The sequence below is a fragment of the Lotus japonicus genome, chromosome 4 (assembly GCF_012489685.1).
Source record: "Lotus japonicus ecotype B-129 chromosome 4, LjGifu_v1.2".
Taxonomy (NCBI): domain Eukaryota; kingdom Viridiplantae; phylum Streptophyta; class Magnoliopsida; order Fabales; family Fabaceae; genus Lotus; species Lotus japonicus.
The window spans coordinates 79,937,445-79,962,565 of NC_080044.1; the positions used below are offsets into that span (position 1 = coordinate 79,937,445).

Here is a 25,121-nt window from a genome sequence, read left to right on the forward strand (position 1 = left end):
GCAACTACTTTTAATTTTGTGGATATTGAAAACGACATTATACATGTCTAGTGGTTAGGGTTCAGCTAAGATGTTGAAATTCGAATATCGATCGAGCTTTATCGTGCCAATCAAAATCACTATGCTGTCTTGCAATTGCAACATGAAACCATCGCATGTTGCTCAAAATTAGGGTGGAATCAATGCTGGTTGTTTATTTTCTGCAACATGAAACCATCGCATGTTGCTAGGGAGGAATCAATGCTCGTTGTTTATCTTTTTTTTTTTTTACTTCAAAAAGATAGACAAATCTCATTGCAGCAACCTGCGAGTGTTCGCATTAAAAGATAAATAATATCGCACAAGATGAGTAATATATATCCTCGTGTGCGATGATTGAATCTCGACCTCATGATTAATAGGTGAGATGAACAACCACATCGCTCAGACCTTGTAATTAGTTAATTTTGATCTAACTGAATATTCTAATTAAAAAAATATTATGACAACAAATTTATTTAATTGGAAAATGTTGATGGGTTTTAAAGTCTAAACCCTCTTGTTTAAATATCACATTAACTAGAGATAAAACAAATACTTCTTATATATGAAAATATAACTCTTGAACTAGCTTAGTAAATAGGTGTGAGGGGTAGCTCACTTTGTTGAGTTAAGGGTAGCTATATGTGTTGGAGATGGAGGTCCAGGGTTCGAATCCTGAAGAGGAGCATTTGTAATTACTAACAACTAATCACTAACATTTGCCTATAAAAAAAATAACATTTGTAAATGGTAGAGCAACATTGAACTCTTGAAGTTCGATCCTTAAAACTATGTGCTGATATTTAACTTTTTATTTGAAAAATTAAAGGTAGAAAAAATCAAACTTTAGATCTATTGATGATAGAGGCTCTAATATATGTCAATAAATCAATTATTCCAAAAATTTAAATTATTAGATAAAATTTCATATTATATATTATTTTAAAAAACTCACGGTAATATCTGTATCTGACATTAGCAGCTAGCTCCATGTGTTTGCATTAGCAATGTCCTATAACCATTACACACAAGTTGGTTCACAAAACCACCTTAGTATCATCTAGTAATTATTTAAATAAATAATATATATTAAAGTGAATAAATTTAATCATACTTTTTAAAAATATTGGCTTAGTTTTGATTTTTGAATGCAATATTGATATTATGCATTATTTATCGTTATCTATTATATATTTTTCATATTTATATATGCCAAACTCAAAGGAAAAAATATTAAACTAGGTTCGGATTTTAATTTAGAGAATTATTTATAGAATGAGAAATAACAAAATTGATAAAATCGGATTGTTGGATGATTTTTTCCTTCACAGTTGATCCAATCTAATTTTTGAACACCCCTAATTCCACCCGAACCACATGAGAGAGATAAAATAGAATAGATTGAAATGAGGATGTGATAAATTATAAAAGTGATTGGAATTAATGTACAGTATATCTTTCTTTACACATCTGTAAACAATACAAGTATACATACATCTCTGCTGATAAAAAAAAGTATACATACATCTCTGTGTTCCTGATGACAGAGCTCAAGATCTTTCTTACAAACAGAGCCAGACTCTGATTACAAAATTTCTCATATAATTTTTTTACAAAAGTGATATGATCGAGAACAACATGATGATCTGAGCCAACCTTGCCAAATTAGTAACTCCAAGTGAATTGTGTTAATCTCATTAGGAATGCACCAATAATTGGCACTAAATATTTACATTATACCGCATATCAATCCATAAACTGTAACCAAAGCCATTATAAGGGAATGATCCGTGCCAGCAGCCATATCCAAGGTCAGAACATCATTGCTCAGAACAACACCTGAGGGAGAGTGTTTTTGCTTTGCCTGCACAATTTTAAAATTAACCATTAACATCAATACCAAACTCAAATTTTAAATTTCACTAGGTATAATTAAATAGCATGTTTGGAAATAACTCTCTGTAGCCAAAATCAATTCTGAAGAGTTGATGACTACTTTTTGAGTAGCAGAATTGATTCTGACAAAAAACAAGCTAATTCAAACACACTGTAAGCATTAAAAAATAAAAGATGAATCAATTACCTCTGCAACTATGTGTCCATCTTTGGTTACTATCTTAAATGCTGCTGCTTTGCCACTGATTCTTACTATGCAGTACTTTTGACACCCCACTTTGATCTGGCAAGCTACTTTTCCTGTATTACATCTTTTAACTTGAAACCATGGTTGTTCCTGGCTTGTATAACTAGAATTGCTGCAATATCTGTGACCTTCCCAGCTTCCAATAGCTAGTAGCCTCTGCAAAATATAGGTAAATGTTAAAAATTGTATCAAGACATACAAAATTAAATTAAAATAAATACCAACAATAGCTTGGTGAAAAACATTATAAGACTAAATGAGACTAGTACCTTTTTTATGGTGCAGAGAACTTTGCCTCTTAGATCCATGAGGTTAACTTCTCTTGTGCCCTTCCTGTCATAGTTATCAACTCGGTAAACGATGTCACCATTTGAATCATAGACAGTGCAGCCATTAGAGTGAAGAACAAGTGATTTCATCCATAGAGTAAATGTTTCTCTTTCAGAATTGATGCACTCAGAGGATGTGGATTCTTGAGGAAAAATCTTGGCCATTGATTATAGTGTTAATTGTGATGTTTGAATTTGAGTTTGAGTTTGAGTTTGGTTTTGAGTTTGAGTATGAGAGAAGAAGTTGTGTTGTGTTCTGTTAGTCTCTGTTGTTGAGCAGCTTATTTATAAGCCTCTACTTGTCCCTACGCGTTTGGCAGTTTCCTGGAAGCACCTTTGGGAGATAATTCAATTAAATATCATCGCACTCGTGGAAGTAATGCTTTATGAATTCTAATTAATTCATAACTGAAAAAAGTTGACATGGATCTTTATTTTTTTTGAAATCGACATGGATCAAACCCCTGGATTTATTAATCAGCCATTATTTAAACCTTAATGGGTGTTACAGTCATGCTTTATGTGGATCACGCACTAATCCATCTTCATATATATTAGATTTAATCTCAGAAAACTAAAGTGGGAAGCAGTTCACATAAATGTTATAAAACAACTTTTTCTTTGTGGCTTAATGCTAGATGTTTTGCATGATCTATTATTCCTGAATGTCAGAAAAATACATTTTCATAAATTGAAGAATACGTTCGGTGAAACAACAGAGTGACTATTAATAGTTGAGTTGCATTTCTTCAAAAGAATTATATTGTAGATTCCAATATTAAACACAACTAGCTCAAATATAAGACGCAGCCCCAAACTCATCCTAAGTCTATCATGTTCTCTTCCTAAATTTTGGAGGTCCCAAGCACGAGTCTAAGATTAACGTTAGAGTGAAGATAATCTCATCACTTAATTCTCCTACCTCTCTTATAGGATTTTTCGTGACCTCTTGGGTTAGCATTCATTTTGCTATATTTATGTGGTTTATTAAATATTAAATGAAATAATGATCAAGTTAATTGTCATCGAGGGTTACGAGCCGCTATTTATTACTAGTAGTAATATATGGCCTCATGACTCATGGGCATATATTTAGTTCGTAGGTCAAGTCGGCTCTCTGCCATATGCATCATTGTGTGTTCCTCTTCCTTTTGTGACTCATGTTATAGTGGATCATGACTCGAGAGGTACACAACCTTCTAAGCCTTTAAGCATGTGTGTTTATTGAGGCGTTTCATAGTAAAATTCAACCCTTAAACCGGGTTACAATAGGTGGTAAATCCCATTATATCATTCAAGTTATACATATCACACTCATTAACATTTTCCCGGATTCAAAGTGTCATTTCCTTGATGTTGGTTTTGGATCATAAAAGAAATAAAATAAAACAATTTTTTTGCTCAAAATCCACCAATAACCTATTTTTTAGTTAAAAACATCATAATAAAAAACAAATTATCTTGTTGACAAATTTCTTAAAAATTAAAGTATGAAAAAACAAAATTGTATACCTTAAACTTCTTCATTTTACAATTTTGAGTAAAATACACTCACCCCCTCAAGGTTTGCAAGAATGACACTCCACCCCATTCTTTTTTTAAATCTACACCCCACCCCATTTTTTATAAAGGCAAAATTTAGTGACGAAAACAAATTCGTCACTAATAAAAAATAATTACTAATTAGTTAAAATTTAAATAAGTTTAATGCATATACACTATCATACATTAATTTATGAAAATAATTTTACTGAATTAAATTTAAAAAAACAATCCACTCTGTCTGTTAAGTCCACGTCTCATCTGTCTCCAAATCATATTTCTCACCACAAACGGTCACCACCAAGCCTTTGCTTCCTTTAACACGACGGCCACTATCCCAGAATGTGAAACCCCATGGCACCACCATGCATCAAAGTTTTGTTGCGACCTGAACCACAGAACGTGAATCGCACATTCCCAAAGCTAACTGTTCAACTACTTCTTGTGAACTTCACCCCCTTTAAGTTGCGAGCGAACGCTCTGTTGGTTTAAGATGTCGTTGGATTTTGTTAAAAACGGTGCTCCACCGCATCGTTGGGTTCTAATAACCTCCGATCCACTTCATATGTCTTAATTTTGTTTCTCTATTTTCTTCACCCATTTGTCTTGCTTTTTGGGTCTACAATCCAATTTTCAAAATTTGAGGTATAAAGAGATTATTTTGATTAAAATTGAATTATTACCAAATCTGAAAACACAAGCATGTTTCCCTATGTTCGAGATATGATTTGTAAACCGGTCGGGTGTGCTATTGCAGAATTTGCATTGTGAATTTACGGAGGAAGACCGCGATTGAGATAATGAGGAGGACTGTGATGTTTTCATTTTTAAATTTATTGGATTATATTGAAAATATTTTTTGAAATTATTGATTAACAATTTAAATAATAACTAATTATTAATGAAGAATATTTTTCGTCACTAAATTTGCATCTATATAAAATGGGGTGGGGTGTAGATTTTAGATAAAAATGGGGTGGAGTGTAATTCTAACAAACCTTGAGAGGGGTGAGTGTACTTTACTCTACATTTTTAGAAGTGATAACAAATCCGCTCATTAACAATGCTTGTCTTAATAAAAAAAAGTTATTGGTACTCTTAATCTGGTGAGTCATTTTCATGACATGAGTCAAACTAAACTATCAAATTTCCGGTGAAGTGGAGTTAGCTGAAGGGACAAACGGTTATGGTATGGAAAAAAAAATATTTCCTATGTATGTATATTTTTGTGTAAGATATGTGATCTCCACGAAAGATAATTTTGTTCGAGCTAACTATATATATATATATATAAACAACCATATTTAATTTGGTAGGGCTAACATGCTCTTCCAATTTAGGTGTTGTCTATCCATAAAATTACTTGAAATGAGACATTGAGGAAATCAAACATGTGTCACGTAGACTAACTAACTATTAACCAACCATAGGTTAGTTTGAAAATTTTGCCAGTAGGAAGTAGTGGAGAGAGTTATCATATCCCATTAAAGCACGTCTTAGGCAAAAGATTGGGTGCGCAAACACAGAGTTTATAGAATAAGCATGGAGTAGCCAACGCGGCTTAATTTGTTTAGATGAGTTAGTTTATGTTATGTGTTCTGACTTTCAATTGAAAATTGTTATATTAAACATGCACTTATGAAAAGGACTTTCTTTTACGTGGCATTAGCAGAAAACTTTGAAGGGCAGAGTGATAGATAAGTTTAAAAACTGAAAACAACTTTGGAATTTTACATAGTTCATTTCCAATTATTGTGGGTGGTCGTTGATGTCATTGTAGTGCAGACAAGTGCTTACATTGCTTTTTGTAGTTATCTGCCTAAATAATGAATTAAGTGGCGGTTCATGTCATGAATGGAAATGACATACCATAATTGTGTATAATAATGTATACTTATCTGCTACATCATATAATTAATCATTATCCTGTCGCTCTCTTTTGCCTTGGGAAGAAAGTGGCTGCTGTTAATTAGGTCAAGATAATTATCAAGTGTGGAAATAGTTCCTCTTGTATTACAATGTTTTCGCCCATGATAAAGGGATATATAAAAATATTGTGCTTATTTAAAATAGAATTATAAACTCTGATAATTCATAAAACTGTCATTTCTATTTTTCAAATACTTGTATTATAATAATCAGAATATGCATGCTTTATAAATTCAAAAAAATAATTCGTGTATACCATTTCCAAATCACAAAATCATGGTTAAAAAACTATAAACGTGAATTTGAATGCCTACAAAGACAGCACACCAAAGACACTATATTAGAGCATAGGAACTATACGTATATTATATAAAAGGTGGGCCAAATTTATTCTCTTGGGCCTCTGGCCCGTTTGATTCCCCAAAATATTTTATCATATATTAATATTCATCAAACACTTAGAGAGCATGCTCATTTTATTTTCTTTAAAAAAATGTTGTTCATCTAATATAAGTTTTCAAATATAATAATTATATAATTTTTGAAAAAGATATACAATTTATTAAACTATTACAATTTTTTGTCAAAAAAAAAAAGTTATTAGTTTTAAGAAAAAGTTTAAAAAGTACATCACAACATCTTTTTTTGAAAAACCTAAGTAGGGCTCCTTAATTTTGGTGGTGCTCCTAATTGAATTTTTCGGGAAGGAGTAGCTCAACATGGACTATATATTGATTCCTGCAGGTTCTTTACATGTTTTTTTTTCTTCTTCAATAATTCATGTGTCTCTATATATAGGTTGATGGTTATGAATACATTCTTTACTCTCTTTTTTTTGGTAATGTTACTTGTTTCTTTTGAATACATGTTAACATGCACAGATCTCAACCCTCAAGCATGTGATGGGGGGACATATTCGACGACTGACTGAGTCAATCAAAATGTGTATATCATGTGTGATATTCTGCATCATATATATATATATATATATATATAGAGGGAGCATATCAGGTGAGAGGAGTGGTTTATAATTAGAGATGAGAGGATTAATTGGTAACCATCAGATAAAAATAAATGGCTCAGATCTATTTTCTCATTTTGAAATGCACGTGAGTATCTATGCTCATTCTCTCACACCTTACGTCTTCTTCCTTCTCTCTGCGACTTTCTCTCACCCTCCGCCCCACTTTCTCTCACCCTTTTGATTTCAATCTGTTCCTACGATTCAACCATCTTTCAATTTAATTGGCCATGGTGGATTTGGACTTTGGAAAATTGTTGAAAGGATTATTCCTAGAAATTGCTTGAAATACCTCCCTGATTATAATACAGAAAAAGACAATTCTTGGTCGAGAGAGACGGTGTTGCGCGACCACCGTGCGCAACTCTCTCTGTCACCGTGCGCCGTCGCCACTGCCCTTGCTCCGTCGCCATCTTCCATTTTCAGATCTGAACCAGCCACCATCACCTCCTCTGTTCCCGGCGAACCACCACCCCGCTCTGCTAGTCTGTCGCGCGCCACCGCCACTCTCCTCACCTCCTCTGTTTCCGGCGAACCACCACCACGCACTGCTAGTCTGCCGCGAGCTGCCGCCACTCTCCTCCTCCATTATGAGATCCGCCGCCGCTTAGCGCCGCCGCTCGTCCCCTCTAATTCCAGCACCTTGCTTCATCGTTACAAGTATGTGGGCAAAGAGACGAGAGAAGAGAAGATGGACAAAGTATTTGAGATAGGAAGAAGACGGAAGCAGAACAAACGACACCCAAGAGAGGAAGAAGAACATGTCACGTGACTCTTTAAAATGAAAATTAAATCTTAGCCGTTCGTTTTTATCTGATGGTTACCAATTAATCCTCTCATCTCTCACCATAAACCACTCCTCTCACCTGATATATAGAGGAATCAATTAATTCAAAGTGAATCCATGTCCATGATCAGATTTTGTGTATCTCAAGCGAACATTATTAGGTGGCAATGACATGCATTCAGAAAAGCAATATTCTCCATGTCAAAAATAAATCCAGATACGTGCCCTTAACTCTTATAATACACGATTTTTGGTAAATATTATTCTGAAATATGCAATTCCACAAAAGACAGCCAAAACAGTAAATATATGGATGAAATAAAAAATAAAACATGGTCAAATGTCAATAGAATTGTAGGAAATATCAAGTTAAACTCTCCAGCGATATAAATAAATAAATAAAGAGATATGTATAATGAACATAAATTAGTTGGTGTGACTCCATTCACTGTTTAATGTGGCAAGGGCCCCTAGGAATAGACAATATATGATATCTGCCAAACCATTCGATAAGGATTGAGTGGTGGGAAACAAATCTCGAACAGGAAATTATATGCGAGAACAGATGAAAGGAGACAAAAATATGTTTTTTTTCAGACAAGGGGCACAGCTTACACCATTAATTAATCTCTGATCATCGTGTTTGCATTAAACGTCTGATCATGAAATATGTTTCATTCTCACGAATAATGATTAAACTTTCGATCTTATAGTTAAGAGACTATGTGATGAGCAACCAACCACAAATGTCGTTTTTTTTTTCATTTAGAACATATATATATAACATGTAATTTTATCCTCGGTTATGATGATGAAATTGAATAATCGACGATGCTGCTGTTAGCCGCCACCCATAACATATTCACGTTTTTGTGGAGGCTTAAATAATTTGTAGAACTCTCATTTTTTATTTTGTTAAACGGGTCTTAAAGCCCTTCTTCGACTCCTTTCACTTTCACTTATTACATTCAATTAAGTTACGTAATTAATTGTGTGCTATAGCTGGTCAATGTAAACTAGGGTTCCTTGTGCCTAAGGACAAGAAAAAGTCACATATACATTAGGATAATAGAATCAATTGACGGCAGTTCTATGTATTTGAATATTTGATTAAGCCACAGATTTAATTATTAGCTTTATCTGTACTTTGCTTGCATTACGATTTGTATGGTTTGATAAAATCATTTCCGTTTCAATATTTTTTTCTTAATAATAAAATGTCATATTTTTTATTAATGAAATTGCAATTTTTTTGAAAATGTGATAGAAAGGAAAAATTCAACGATATTTTATTTTGTAATTAAATAATGACAATAGGAAATATAAATAGTATATATTTTTTGAAACCTAACACTTTTAAGCTCAATCGATGATGTTTATAGTTGTTAAAAGTGATTGTTTGAACTCTTGAGGTTGAAAGTTTAACCTTAGAAAACACATCGGGGAGACCTTTGGCTAGAATCGAACTTGCAAATGAAACATAATTACATGTATGATACCTTTAGTTGAAAAAAAAAAATCACACTCTTAAGAATTATTCAATGCAAATGAATCATAATTACATAAAAAAAAAAAGAAAAAATAGGTTTGACAATGGGTGTCAGTTTATATAAATTAATTTTATCAAAACATATTATATGATGAATTATCGTATGTTCAACATAATTATAAATATTCAATACACAATGTGAGTGAAAAAGCTATAGTATCCTTTTAAAAAATATCATATGACAACATTATGTTGTGTGTTGTGTGACTTGATGCATGCATAAACTCAAAGTTTCTATTAGAGCTAGTTAGGTACACATCATAAGATAAGAGATTTGATAATCAGGTATATTTTATACTAGTATTAAACCCGTTTTTCCGTGCAATGCACGGATAGTTTTTCACGAACTACACTGCTAACTACAATTATTCAGAATTTGATAGATATGGAATAATAGTATTTTCTAAGACACAATTTTAATTAGCCAAACACTTATATGTCGTTATTACCTTGTGTTTATGTTTAAATGTTTTATCTTTTATATATATATATGAATTAGATGAGTTTCAAATGTTAATTATGTTTGACCCATGTCAACTTGCACTTTGTCGCAATCTTTAGTGTAAAAGATGAAAAGTTGTCTGAAATGTAATAATATACTACATTAGATTGTGAGAGAGATATTTGAAACTAAAAGAAAATATTTATACACATATCCAAGAGTAATGATTTTTATTCATATCTCACTTTCTTTTCTATCTCATTTCTCTATTTTCTCTTCCTATATATCTAAGGTGGATGTGGATAAGAAGTGTCAACAAAACATTATGGTAATTGTTATTCGGACCCCCTCCCCCGACATCTATTCGTACCTCATTTCCAATTTTCGCTCGCACTTTGAAAGTGCGTTACCTACGCACTTTGAAAGTGCGTAGATAAGGGCATTTGAGTGTTTTTGCACTTTAAAGGGGGGTTCAAATAAATGTGGGGGGTCCAAATAACAACTCCCCAACATTATTCCATGAGCTTGCAAATGAGCTACATACATTAAAATGCAAAAGACAAGTGATCCTAATTTTTTAAAAGTGAAGTTACATGCACTTAAATCCTTAAAGTTCTAAATCCAATTAGCTTAATTGGTTTCTTAAATTCTATAAGTATTGCCCAAAGATTTTAGCAGCAATTTATTGTTATTCTGTTAACCTATACTGGTCTAGCCATAATCACTCCAGTTAGTATAGGTGTGTTATGTGTGCTTTTGTGATTTTTAATTATGATGGTAGCTAAAAACACAACTCACCCCGGAAACAACTTTCTTTTAGAGACCAAAATTGTTCATTTTGACTCAACTCTCAAGCATCTCTCTAGCTAGAAGATTTTAATGATGTCACTGAAAGAAAAGATTAAATTTTGTGATTGCCAAACACATTAACATATACTTGGTTTAACAATTCGCCCAGACTATAATCATTGATATCCAAAATTGTTCAATTTGACTCGCCTCTCAAGCATCTCTCTAGCTAGAAGATTTTAATGATGTCACTGAAAAAAAAGATTAAATTTTGTGATTTCCAAACACATTAAACACATACTTGGTTTAACAATTCGCTCAGACTAATCATGTGATAAGCACATGAGTTATATAATCATTGATGTCATATCAAATAAATTAATAGTTATTTTTATCTATCACTGGTGACATTTTCTATTTATTATAGACGACATTGTACCCTAATTTTATAAGTAATATTTATCAAAGGTATTTCACTTAATAATTTTTACAGATTTTAAATTTGACAAATTCAACAAACTAATTAACCAACGCCTTGCAGTTTGGCCATATGGTCTCTGTCTCATCTGTTTGTTCACGGTTTTGAATCATAAATTTAGGGAACAATTTATTATCCACATATTTGAGATTTTTCTAAATTCACTAAAAAAAATAGGAATATCCTTTATTACTTTTCGAAAATAATATGTATAGATAGTGTTGAGAAACAACCCCTCTCAATATATACGGGAATATCTCTTATATAAGATATGTGCTCGTCTTTAGCTCTAATAAAATAAAAAGATAAACAAAAAAATTATTTTACAATACATTTGAAAGAACTATAAATATATTATAGCTTAAATTAAAAAAAAAAACTTAAAAAACTATTACGTACCAGTTTAAAAAACTTTGCAAATTTTTCAGAATTATAAGGCCATGATCCAATTTTTACATTTTGAATAGCTTGAATTGATGAAATTCTTACAAATTTTATACTTTAGAAGAAGAAAAAAATGGCAGAGGCATGAAGAATTGAACTGACTCATTATTTTAGAAACAAAACAATTACATGCCTGTTTTCAAAAAGAAAAGTCAAAGGCATGAAAATGGGTTTTTTCAACTCATGAATAATGTCTAAAACTGCTTCGAATCATGTGACATAGTTTCTTCTCTTTCTCTCAATATAGGATCTAATACACGTTTAGAGGTCATACCCTCATTTGATTGTCCACTGTCCACCATGATTTTAGCATGCTTTTCCATAGGAATATAGTTTGGATGCAGTATAATCCTAAGCAAAATGAAGGGAAGACATGAAGGATGAGACAGTTTTATCCAAAGAAGCATGTTATTTGAGCCTAGTATGTATTACCAAAACATTCAAGGTTATGAAAATAGCGATAACATAGCAAAAATGAAGATTTCACAATCCCAAGGCTCCTCAATAATTTTCTCACATGAAATGCAAAGGATAATAGAGGGCAATAGACTTAATTAGCCTAAAAAAACAATAGAATCATAAAAACACCGAAAAAAACAAATTAGAAGCTCAACTGAGATCACACTAAAAACAACTGGATTTATATCAGAATGATTGTGGATGAAGAAATAAATTAGTCTCCTAGTACTGTGATGTATGAACAATAACGTATAACAGCAAGATGCCAACAAACAAACTTATCATTTAATGACATAAGCTTGAATGTTTGCATTTGCACCATAATGCAAATTTTTCAGTCCAGAAGAACATATTAGTAAGTTGCAATACTTTCTAGATACTAAACTTCCGCTTTCTTCTGATTTAATTAGGAAGTATAAGTCTCATTAGCTGCTCTTGTCCATAATCAGCTAGTTTTTTTTTGGGCAGGCAAACAATTCATATAAGGAGCACAACGGGTGCTAAACCCAAATACAAATTGGAAAAGCAGAAAAAGCAATCAGGCTACTTAGCTAACTCAAAGCCCAAAAGCAACAATCGCAGAAAATAGGAAAATAAAAGAGTAAAACATAAATGACAGCTCCATGGCTAAAGACCAATTCAATACACCCTCATCGCCTCTGCCTTTTCTCTCTTTTGATTCTATTATACATCCACTATCTATATCTGACCATTTCCCCAAATATAGCAGAAACATCATTATTTTCTCCACCCAATTAATTGTCTCGTTCAAAAGCACACGGGGACCAACTCCTCCATTTTCTGAAAATGGGAGAGGGACTTATCAATTAGGCGCTGCCAAACATAGCAATTCAAGAGAACAGTTAAAATAGTTTTGTCAGTTTTGTCTTGTTCCTTCAAGCTGTTAAAATAGCTTTATGCAGAAGAAAACCCATGAACCTTGGCAATGAGGTCCAAGTGCACTGCATGTTCAGTAATATGCACACACCACTCTTATTCATCCACTAAGATACTGCAACCATTAAACAACATAACTTCAAGAACAACAATAAATAAACAATTAGTCATTTCAAATTTCAAACAGTTCAACCATGATGTCTTTATATCACAGTAACCGAAAATAAACCAAACATTCCAGTTTCACATAAGAACAGAATAAGCTTAAAACAGTTTTGTAGTAAATAATTTTTTTTTTGAACTAATAATGCAGTAAGAGTATTGTATACACATGATTCTGAAATATGAAAAAAGAACTACTATCTTTGGCTTTAAAACCAAATTTATTTAATTTACTTTGCTACTTTGAAACAAGACTTATTTACTTAAAGTAGCAGCAATTACAATACATACTAATTTTATAGGATAATAAGAACTGAAATCCAAGTAAATATAATGAGAAGCTACAATGTAATGGTAGAATGAGACTCCACCACCAAAGAGATGGACATACTACAACTCTATCAAGAGCTGAAGCTTCCACCACTCTGACACACTTTTTAAGCTGGAATTCTTGCTTCTAGTGCCAGTCCTCTACATGTGCCATTAGCATAGCTCAGAAGATTAGCATCATGCACTGGTGAGTCAGCAACTGCTTGTTTTTTTTGCAAAACATATCTTGAATACTAAAATAAATGTAAAGAAACTACACAATAATTGTAATCAAGTTAGAGTATGACTAATGAGTAAGTAACATGGATTCAGTGAAAACTTTCAACTGATCATCAGTGATTCACTTAACTTCCAAGTTATGCAAAAGGTTCTTCCATGGTATCCCAAAAATAGAACCATCCCAAGCCAGGCATCAGGGGTGCTGCCTCTCAATGCTCCATTTAAGGCCTTAATGAGTGGCTTGTTATTGCTTTGACAATGTAGATATCAATTCTAAGCATTTTAGATCACATTCAGCTAATTCCACTCTGTCAGAAGCTGAGAAATTTCCACCAAATTTCAAATAATGAGCAGTAAAAATTTTAGTCTTCAAGAATATGTTAGCCTGTCAGTTTAGCTCATACTAAAGTAAATTGTAGGTGAGGCACTGCTATTTTATCATTTTAAGTCTTTGGCCATTATAAAAGCACATATGCGTGGTGAGTAACAAAAACAAAATTGGATTTAGCATGTAGGAAATTTCCCTCACTGAAAATATGAGAAAAACATACATGAGCAAGAGAGAAAGAGATTCACTAAGTGATTTAAAACTACCAAAACTTCATAACTTGTCTGCCTCCATAGAACTCCATAATGTTTGAGCCTAGTCAATGCAAAGATAAGAAGTTAAGAAGACATTTTCGACCTCAGAAATAACATGCATTTCATAATGATGATGGAAAATTATGCATTTGAAAGAGAAGCTTTATTCTAATCAGGATACAATCACTTAGTGAATCTCTTTCTAATCAGGATAAAGTTATGCATAGTATAGAGTGTGATGCACTTGATCACACTCTCCTATATTCTGTTAGTCTATTATAGTTAATTATGTATATTTATCAACATCTAGTGAATCTATTAGGGTTCTACACTGTATAAATACAGTGATCTGTTCATTCTATTAGTTCAGTTAATGAAATCACACTTTCTGTTCAGTTTCTCTTTCTCTCTCTCTCTTATGCTTTACATCGAAGAGATTTTATCACTGATGTGTAGTTCACTAAGTATTTAGTTACTAAATTAATTGGATATCCAATGTTTGTAGATGCTTATGTGCTTCCTTTTGTAAAGAGGGGAAGAAAACTCAAGTATGAAGATCTGTGTTACCAAATTTTGACACTAAAAATTGAAAAGAAACTACTCTTTTTTTTAAGAACCAAATATATTTATATAATAGAGAAACAGTCCAAGACCAAATTACAAAGAGATCAGAGCAATAGATGGTTAAACATGCCAGCCAAGCTCACAACAAAAAGGGAGAAAAGCTATAAAGCTAAAGCTACAGACAAGGAAAGGAATAATGTACAGTTCTATGCAATTAGGAAGAATTAAAAGAGCATTAGAGCTCCTTGTAAAACAGCAGCATTTGTCCTCATGATAGAGCATCAAAACCACCAAGATCATCAATCCTGAATAAAAAAGAAGCGACCTCAAGCCTTGCTGTCCAATAACCAAGTCACCTTGCTATGCTGATCTATCACCTTACCAACAAAGAGAAAGCCACTGTTTCTTGATATACTGAATCACTCACTTCAGCATAAAAAATGTCCCCCTTAAAAATCAAATTTGTCATCCCTCACCATATCCTACTGTCCATATCAGCAAAAATCCCAGCAAAATACTACATTAGAGATATCAGTTAAAGACACCCAAGTCATATTCAATGTAACAATCCACCATTTGCAATACAAATTCCCAATATGGAAATAAAATATCTACAACTTATTCAGTCAAGGGTTCACCATTTGCACACTAAAAGAATGCACAAATTCATAGAGGAAGCAAATAACAATGCACCAACTAAATCAAACCAATTTAAGTATTAATATAAATAGCAATGAAAGCTTCTGAAAGATGTCAGATAAACTTTGACCATTAAAAATTAAGACCTGCTAAAAGAAAAAACACAGCTATTGCCTATTAGAACCAAAGCAATCTTACCATTGAATTAGCTGCAAAATTACCATTGCCCCTCCTGCATAATTTTATTAGTTGCACCAGCAGAACCATTGATTTAAAAAAATAGAGCTCCAGAGTACATATATCTGAGAAAAAGAGAAAAGAAATCAGGAAGGCAACAAATGGCAAGAAGACAAAATATTTTGCATAACAGTTGATAACACACAAATGAATGGTTAAATAGCAGAGCTAACTGGAAGGGGAATGAGGGGTGAAGTGTGGTTGAATGAGAACTGAGGGGATATTTATAGCCAAATCGATATGAAGAAACAAAATAATAGAAGAGTCTTTGTAAAGCTTTCCACCTATAACCCTCCATCTACATACCTAATCCCAACTTCTGCTCAGAATAGAAATGACAGATGCATAAAAAATGCAAGAACAGAAGATAGCAATGGGACGAAATTAGGAGGAAACGTATAAGAAATGCTAAACCAAGTACCAAATCCCCCAAAAAATGCACATCTAATAAACTATATCAGATAAAAAATTCATAAAAAGGACGAAATCAGTGTTGAAGTTAAAAAAAACAACTGTTTACGAAGGCTTACCCACGCAGGGAGATGTGATGGCCATCACCGTAGAATCTGTGGGAGCACGCCGAGGGTTGTGGAAAGAGGAACGAAAACACTGAATCAGTGCTAGGGTTTCGGATTGATGGAGAGAAAAGGACGGCTGTGGAAGAGAATTCAAGAAATCAGGAGGTGATGGATGGTTCGGCGGAGCAGGTAGAAAGGGAGAGCACACACGCCAAAGAAATCAGGTTCATCTCATGAGAGATGAGGAGAAACAGACTACAATCAGAAACGGCATCGTATTGGACCTGGCAAGTTGAAAAAAAAAAAAAAAAGGTCGAGCAGAACACGTGTTGCTTCGCCATTGGTGTTCTTTTAGCTACAGTGATTGGAGAATAAGAAGTAGTAGATGGCCGGATGAAATTTTAATATTAAGCTGTATTTGGTACCAAACAAGATATTGTATTGTATTGTATGACATGATTTATACTATATTCAGATGTGTATGGTAACATCTTATTTGTATATCATAAATGTTTGGGTAGGTGTTTATAAAAAAAAATTATTTAAATAATTTATCATATATGTATAAGCTATTTTGAGTTTATTTTTGTAAGTTGTTAAAATTAACTTATGAAAATGTATATACGATACTATAAGCATTTAATGGACTTGTTTTCTAGAATGCTTTCCTTTTTTATCAGTTATATTATTTCCCAATAGACACTTTGAAAAGAAAAAAGAAAAAACTTTTGTTTGAAGTATGATATGTTACATGATTTTTCACGTGTTACACTATTTTTAGACGGACTAAAATTTCTATCTTCTAAAATCTAAACAGATGAAAAAGACATGCTCAATTTTTACATTTATTGGAGAAGGTAAGGTTTTCATGTGGGGATTAAAAATGTTCTTTTTTTTTTGAACAAAAAATTGTTCTTTAAAAATGAAGATTTAACAGCAAGTAATAAATATAGGTTCATAGCAACATAAAATGCATTTTTTTGTCAATATGTAATGCGTTTGCAAAATTATCATATTTTCAGTTTTGGCTCATTGCTCTGCATTGGGCCAGTAACTATGGAATATGCTATGGGCTTTATGCTCAAATTAACGTTTAAATTTAAATTGTGCCACCAATTTTGTCGCATGTAGCCCAAGATTCATGGGCCGTATGCTACTTGATCTAGCCGAAGTTCCAAGATTCTATACTGGTAGATAGTGTACGGGCTTGAAGGAAAAAAGCTTAGGAATCATTGGAACAGGGGGACCTAAAATCAATATGAATCTGTGCAATGAAAGGGGCTAAAAAGCTAAAAAGCTAAGCAAAACAAATCATATGACTTCTCATAGTGGTTTAACACCTCCTACTTTAAGCAAATGGTGAGAGCTTAATTCTGAACTCTTTTAAATGAAAAAAACTCATTGATCACACTTCTACTACTTAATGCGCTGGCAGTTAAAGTGAGAAATTAATGTCACAACTATTGGTTATGAAAATAGGTTACTGGAAAAAAAAAATGAGCAAAAGAAGTAAAAAAGAATGAAAAAAGAGTTTTTATATAATCTTCTTTTCCTAGCGTGACTGGTAATTTATGATGGTTGGTACCAAATCACTGGAAGTAGAAACAGTTTTGAAGGTCCATTCAAGTCATCTACCAGAATATTCAAACATCACGCTTTAATGAGCCAATTACTGCAGTTTTGGGGACCCTATCTTTCAATGTTTCATCAGAAGAAAATAATGGTTCATCAATCATCAGAGTTTGGGACCATATCTTAATTTCAATATTTTTATTACTTCTTTCTATCAGCAGAGCATAGTAATGGAGCTAGCGACCATTAGTACATGTTAGAACTTAGAACATGTACCGTTGAGGACATTGATTATTAGCATGTTCAATGAAGTTTTGGTTCCAAAGACATACTTAAACGTGAAGCTAGGTAAATTATAATTATCAACTAAATGATTCTCTGTCTACATGTTTGTGTGACATTGGCAATTTTCCAAAGTAAGAAAGATGATTTGACTTGAAAACATGTGAATCATTACTGTTAGCTACTTTAAGATCACCTACACAATGGTGCTCTTTCTTTCCCAGATCTAATTAACTAATATATATTATATCATGTATGTGTCTAACTTTGAATTCCTTGCTCTTGAATCAATTTTGATTACAAAAAAGACAGATAAACTGACTTTAAGGATATAATTGTTTAGCAGAAAAAACAAGAGAACAAAGCCAAAATGATCTCACAAATAAGAAATAGAAGATTTTTCGGAATCCAAAAAGTCTCACTTTGGAAGAAAAAAAAAGATTTAAGTGGTTTACAGCTGAGATAACTCATATATATATATATTTTTTTGGTTACAGAGGAAAATTAAGATAACTCATATATAACTCAATGTATTACAATTTTAATGAAAAATATAATGTCTAATGAGAATCTTCTGGAATTTTATGTTTTAGTGTTAACAGCACCGCCCCTCAACATATTATATGTTTCCTCAAATGCACACACCTTAATGTTTTGGGAAAATGATAATGTTGCACAGGAAGAAATTTTCTATAACAAAAACAACATTTACACATTGCAAGAGTTGTATTGGTAGGGCAACTTTATTAGTCTATCAGCCAGGGAACTTTTACAGGACACATTTTAATCTCCTCTCTATATACATGGTTTTGGAAAATTCCTGGATTGCAATAAAGCCAAGTAAGAAAGATTACACAAACGGATGGTAAGTTCAAGTAATATAAGTCTGATTCTCCTTAATAATATCTTATCTCGGATTTTTGCAAATGGAAATTTTTTTTGCTGAAAGAGCCGATTCCATCATTATGTGGATGTTCATAACTCAAATTAGATTATCTCTCGTGCATGATATATGTTGTGCACCATAAAATAAGTATGATAGGGAATTAATTGAATGGAAATGAGGAGGCAACCAATTCAATGAAGCAACCTAACAAAGAAGAAGGAAATTGAGTAGAGGAATTTCTCTTTCTTGTGGAAGAGAGTATATCTGAATAAAGAAAGGCATGTGGGAGCCCTTATAACAAAGCAAGCACATGTGTGGATTCCTCATGCCAGGCTGAAGGAAGCCTCACAGACCCTCCCTCTAACATGGATGTGGATGGAAAACTTTGACAAAAAGCTAAAACAAAAACCATCTCAATTCTCACATTTTAAAAGTTCTACCAATTGAGGACCCAACCTGTCTTCATGCTACATGTTCAATACTTATATAGCTAATCATGTAGCTGACTTCAAATACAAAATCATAATTTAAAAATATATATGCACAGACACAGCATTAAATTCATTTTCTCCCATTTTTTAAATGAATTATGCTTGAGAATTATGTGTTTTTTATTTGGTCAACTGCCAAAGCTTAACTGGGTTTTGAAGGCTTCTTATTGTGCAATTTGATTCAAGATCAATAAGATTCCCAGGCTCCTCTTTTAAATATAGTCCAAGTTTTTAAGAGGGTCTTGCCTAGAAGTACTGCCAACAAGCTTAAACATCATTCCATTTGTCTTTTATTATCCCTTTCATATATGAACAGACTTACTAAATGCCATTTAACAAAAGTAAAATGATATAGCATTAAAGACAGAATAAAATCAAAATCAAATTGTCTTCATATTTACTTTTCTTTTCTATTTTAGCTGTAATAAGCAAAAGACTAAAAAGAAGGACATAAAATTGAAGACATAGGAGAGTATACTAATTAATAAATAAGCTGAATTCACTCCATTTTTCATGACAAAATTAGGTACTAGTGGCTTATTTATTAAGACTAAATAAAAGTTTAGAAAAGAAAGATAGGGTGGGCCTAGGGTTGTTATTTAGTATTATAAACCTCACCTCAAGACCAAAAGCATGTTTGATGCGTGACAGTACCTTCAATAATGATTTTAGATGGAGAACAACTGTGGAATGTAGAAGTTTGGAATTTATTTGTTAAAAAACACTTTTGCTTAATTAACATGTACCACCTAACCATACATACATCAACAGCACAATTAAAATTACCAATTCTATCAGTAGTGCTTTTCAAAATGACTTTTGACCAGCAACACAACTATTGCTAACAAATTGACATTGACTAAGGAAAAAGTGATAGTGATTAAATTTAAAGTAATGTGTTTTTTATAAAAAAATTTTGGTATTATGTAAATACAATTATGTGATCTTGGAGCAGCTTCTGACAGTGCTATAATTTCTGATGTCCCTAAATTTAAGGCATAAATTGCAATGAAGCAGATCATTTGTGGCTGGAAGTGCAATCATTAGTAGAAAAATCTCAAAACTTCATAAACTTCCATTTTTATTCAAAAACAAAAGACCCTTTCATTTTCAGCCTAAGTAAGTGCTATCAAAATCCAATCTTAGATAAACTCTCTTTGAATCCAAGCTTCAACCTCTTCTGGGTTGTCTTCAGAATTCAATCTAGTACTCTGTCACTCTCACTGTCACCCTCCTTCACATTTTTCTTCTTCTTCTTCTTCTTCTATCCAGTGGCATTTCTCAAGTCTAGGATTTAAAGCACATGTTTCACCTTCCATTTCTTCATTGAGACATGGTAGAAATCCTACCAAGTTCTGGGTTATTCAGTTTTTGCTATCTGTTTTAGCTGCTGAGTTATACTTTCACTGGAAAATAGCTCATTGGTCTTTGTTGCTTAGAAGGAAGAAGGAACAACAGAGTGCAGAAAGCTTTGGGAGAAGATGGAGTCATGCACTTCATTGTTGTTTCTGGGCTTGGTTTCCATGCTCTCTTTTGTGGCTTCTAATAAGGTGGTCTCAAATGAAGGTATAGTTATCACTGGTTTTCCTTTTCTCTCTCAGATCTCAACTCTTCACTTTTGTGAATCTCTGTTTGACTTGTTTGAAGTTCTAAATTAATGTGTGCAGTGTTATCAAGTAGCAAAATGCATTTTCTGTTTTGTAGTTTTAGTCCTCATTGTATTCAGTATTCACAGTAATGAAGCATTTACATTTTTTTTATGCAGTTGCGGCGCTGACAACATTCAAAGAAGCTGTGTATGAAGATCCACATCTGGTTTTGTCCAATTGGAATACTCTGGATTCAGATCCTTGTGACTGGAATGGCGTTTCATGCACGGCGACTCGAGATCATGTCATCAAGCTGTAAGATACCATGGATCCATTTAGTACATTCCTTTATGGTTGTAATTTGTAGTCCTTTCTTGCTATTTGAATTTTGACATGATTCATGACTGAGATGATCAATTGATGACATACTGTACATTTCTAAGATTAGCACATTTCTTCTTTGCAGAAATATATCAGGGGCATTATTAAGGGGGTTTCTTACTCCAGAATTCGGGAAAATCACCTACTTGCAAGAATTGTATGATCCTTGTTTTTCCTATCCATCCATTATTCTAAAAGCATTCAGTGTTATTACCATGTGTTATGATACTGGAACATCATGGTTGTAACAATCTTTTGGTTCTTGTTGTTTTAGGATCTTGCATGGAAATAATCTCATTGGAATAATACCTAAAGAATTGGGAATGTTGACATCTCTTAAGGTGTTGGATTTGGGAAAGAATCAGTTATCAGGACCAATTCCTCCAGAGCTTGGAAACTTGACCCAACTTGTAAAAATGTAAAGTCAATATGCTCCTTTTCGAATAATGAAATCATTGACTCTTTATATCTTGTCATGGATTCATATATAATTTAGCTTTATTTGCATTGTTGTAGAAACTTGCAGTCCAACGGGTTGACTGGTAGGCTACCTCCAGCGCTAGGAAATTTGAAATACCTTCAAGAACTTCGGCTAGATAGGAATAAACTTCAAGGACCTGTTCCTGCTGGTGGCAGTTCAAACTTTGCCTCAAACATGCATGGAATGTGAGTGAAAGTTTTGAAATTTGAATTGGGATAGTTTGTTTAGAGACTCATTGTCCTCATTCATGTAATGAGTCTTCTCTCATCTGGCTGATGAAGTTATTGGGTACAAGGATTAGAGGGACATAAATCACCTTTCGCATAGTGAATGTGCTTTAAGTTGTAGCTAGAAAACACAGTCAAGCTCATCATTAAGTGTACAACACCAAGTTATACTAAAAAAATTTGGATCTTGATGTTGATCTGATTCTTAATTTTCCTATTATTTCTTCAGGTATGCCTCAAATGCAAATTTTACTGGCTTCTGTCGTTCTTCTCAGCTAAAAGTTGCAGATTTTTCATATAACTTTTTTGTTGGTAGCATACCCAAATGTTTGGAGTATCTTCCAAGGTACTTTTACTTGTCTTTTTTGCCATGTTTGCCATTCCAGTCAACCTCCGTACTTAAAAAAAAATAAACTGTAATACAGATCAAGCTTTCATGGGAATTGTCTCCATCTCAAAGACATAAAACAGCGGACTTCTGTACAATGCGGTACGTATGACATAATATCAGAATGAGGATGTATCTTCAAATAAATCCTATGAAAGTGTTTTTCACTTGATTCCCTTCATATATTACAAGTTTAATATGAATTTTGTGAATCTAACATGCACTTGATCTATTTACCAGGATATATCTCTTTGCATTTAATTGTTCCTTGCTTGTTTCTCATCTAATAATGAACTTTTATTTCATAGCTGGTGCTTCACCAGCAGAGAGCCATCCGGTAGTGAAACCAAAGCACCATCATGTTGCTGAACATGTATCCAAGCATCAAGGAACATCAAAACCTGCTTGGCTTTTGGCTCTAGAAATAGCGACGGGAACCATGGTTGGTTCTCTCTTTCTGATTGCTATTGTCACTGCTTTCCAGAGGTGTAACAAAAAATCATCTATCATCATTCCTTGGAAGAAATCTTCAAGCGACAAAGAGAACATGGCAATATATATAGGTTTGGTTTCTTTGCTTTCTAATATGTGTTTACTTTAAGAGTTCTATAGCTGTTTTGAATGTATTTAACACTATCAATGTGCAGACTCAGAGATGTTGAAGGATGTGATGAGGTATAGCAGACAGGAGCTGGAAGTGGCTTGTGAGGACTTCAGCAACATAATTGGGTCCTCACCAGATAGTGTGGTCTACAAGGGTACAATGAAAGGTGGGCCTGAAATTGCTGTAATTTCACTCTGCATCAAGGAAGAGAATTGGACAGGACACCATGAGCTCTATTTTCAGAGAGAGGTAAATGGAACATTTCAATGTTATACATTGTGCAAGAATTGAGAGACAAATAATTGAACAAGTTTTTAAATTTTGCTGCTATGGATTTCATGCAGGTGGTAGATTTGGCAAGGTTAAATCATGATAATACAGGGAAGCTACTAGGCTATTGTAGAGAGAGCACTCCATTTACAAGGATGTTGGTTTTTGACTATGCATCAAATGGGACACTTTATGAGCACCTACATTGTTGTAAGTCCAGTTTCTTAGCTCTTGTATATGCATTTTCAGTGTTTCAATTGCTTAAAACATAAAACTATGGCTGCAGATGGAGAAGGGTGCCAGTTCTCATGGACACGGCGAATGAAAATTATCATAGGCATTGCACGCGGGCTCAAGTATCTGCACAATGAAGTTGAACCCCCATTCACTATCTCAGAGTTGAACTCCAACTCTATATACCTTACAGAAGACTTTTCCCCTAAGGTCTGCTTGCAACCTAGTTTTAATTTTCTAACATACCAATTATGAGCATGGTGGATATCTTATTGTTTAATGCTACATATTTATTGTTCTCATTGTAATTAAACATGATCTGCAGCTGGTTGATTTTGAAAGTTGGAAGTCAATTCTTGAAAGATCAGAAAAAAATTCTGGTTCTATTAGCAGCCAAGGTGCTGGAAACTCACTTGAAGCACGCCATCTTGATACCAAAGGAAACGTTTATGCTTTTGCAGTACTTCTACTAGAGATAATCAGTGGGAGACCTCCTTACTGCAAGGACAAAGGGTACTTGGTGGACTGGGTAAGAAATTTCCTGAAATTTGGATTTTTTAAGGCATCCCTCTAAGTATTAAGTCCATCTTTGGATCAGAATGATCATAATTAATCAAAGATAAAATTAATTTTGGTAAAATTGATTATGGTAAACGTCGATAGAAGCTGATCCAAACAGTCTTTAATGTTAAACTCAAATGTGGTGCAGGCTAGAGAGTATCTTGAAGTGCCAGATGTAATGTCAAATGTGGTGGATCCTGAGTTGAAGCATTTTAGAGATGAGGAGCTGAAAGTAATATGTGAGGTAGTATCTCTTTGTATCAATGCTGATCCCACTGCACGTCCATCAATGAGAGAATTGTGCAGCATGCTTGAGACAAGAATTGACACATCTATAAGCGTGGATCTCAAGGCATCATCTTTGGCTTGGGCTGAACTAGCACTTTCATCATAACTAAGGAATTGAGATTGCTCAAAACTAACAAAACATACTCTGAAGTCTGAAGCAAACCTATAACCTGTGTGATACTTACCTGACTAGTTACTTTTCTTTGGTTTTTTTCCTATCCAATTTTACTTCTCACATAGTCATACATAGAGGTCTGATATTTATATCAAGAACCAACCAACTATGTTGTTAGGTAGTAATACACATGAATCATTTTATATTATATTTTATTAACAGAATGTAAATGATTGCTCAAAACTTGGAAAAGGTAATGTGTAACATGAATCTATGACACGTATTCTTGTATATGGTGGTTGATGAGTACCAGTCTATGAATTGATAAATGAAAGAAAGAAGATAGTGCCAGAGCACTTCTTTTCCTTTCCTTTGCTTTTTTAGTTATATTGAGCACTATGTGATTCACATCTATCATGATTCAAGATCCATTCTTCATTAACAAACTAGTTTGGTACGTGATTATGCTGCACCTGCACGCAAAGCCAATTCATGTTCCATCTTCATTTTCAAGCTTACTCCTAGCATAAAGTATATCTACCCATTTATAACATAATTAAATCCGAAGCATGAGTCATAGTGTTGACTCTTGAACTATATTAGTAGGATCATTTTTGTTACATCAATATATTTGCTTATATCATTCTAACGATATTTATTTATTATCTTCT

At 33.3% G+C, this 25,121-nt stretch overlaps 2 protein-coding genes across 2 annotated transcripts; one reads left to right on the forward strand and one right to left on the reverse strand.

The window, feature by feature from the left end:
- Positions 1–1,436: 1,436 nt before the first annotated feature.
- Positions 1,437–2,750, reverse strand: LOC130711877 (protein LURP-one-related 4). The gene is made up of 3 exons (XM_057561652.1): positions 2,434–2,750; positions 2,105–2,320; positions 1,437–1,885 (listed from the first exon to the last, which is right to left on the reverse strand). The coding sequence occupies exons 1-3, from the start codon at positions 2,656–2,658 to the stop codon at positions 1,751–1,753; spliced, it is 576 nt and encodes a 191-aa protein (XP_057417635.1). The 5' UTR covers positions 2,659–2,750; the 3' UTR covers positions 1,437–1,750.
- Positions 2,751–20,282: 17,532 nt separating this feature from the next.
- Positions 20,283–24,816, forward strand: LOC130713904 (probable LRR receptor-like serine/threonine-protein kinase At1g63430). Its single transcript, XM_057563731.1, has 14 exons — positions 20,283–20,648; positions 20,752–20,878; positions 21,078–21,216; positions 21,368–21,439; positions 21,557–21,700; positions 21,799–21,948; positions 22,220–22,336; positions 22,416–22,480; positions 22,687–22,941; positions 23,026–23,231; positions 23,327–23,462; positions 23,539–23,696; positions 23,812–24,015; positions 24,196–24,816. The coding sequence occupies exons 1-14, from the start codon at positions 20,646–20,648 to the stop codon at positions 24,439–24,441; spliced, it is 2,022 nt and encodes a 673-aa protein (XP_057419714.1). The 5' UTR covers positions 20,283–20,645; the 3' UTR covers positions 24,442–24,816.
- The last annotated feature ends 305 nt before the right edge of the window (positions 24,817–25,121 follow it).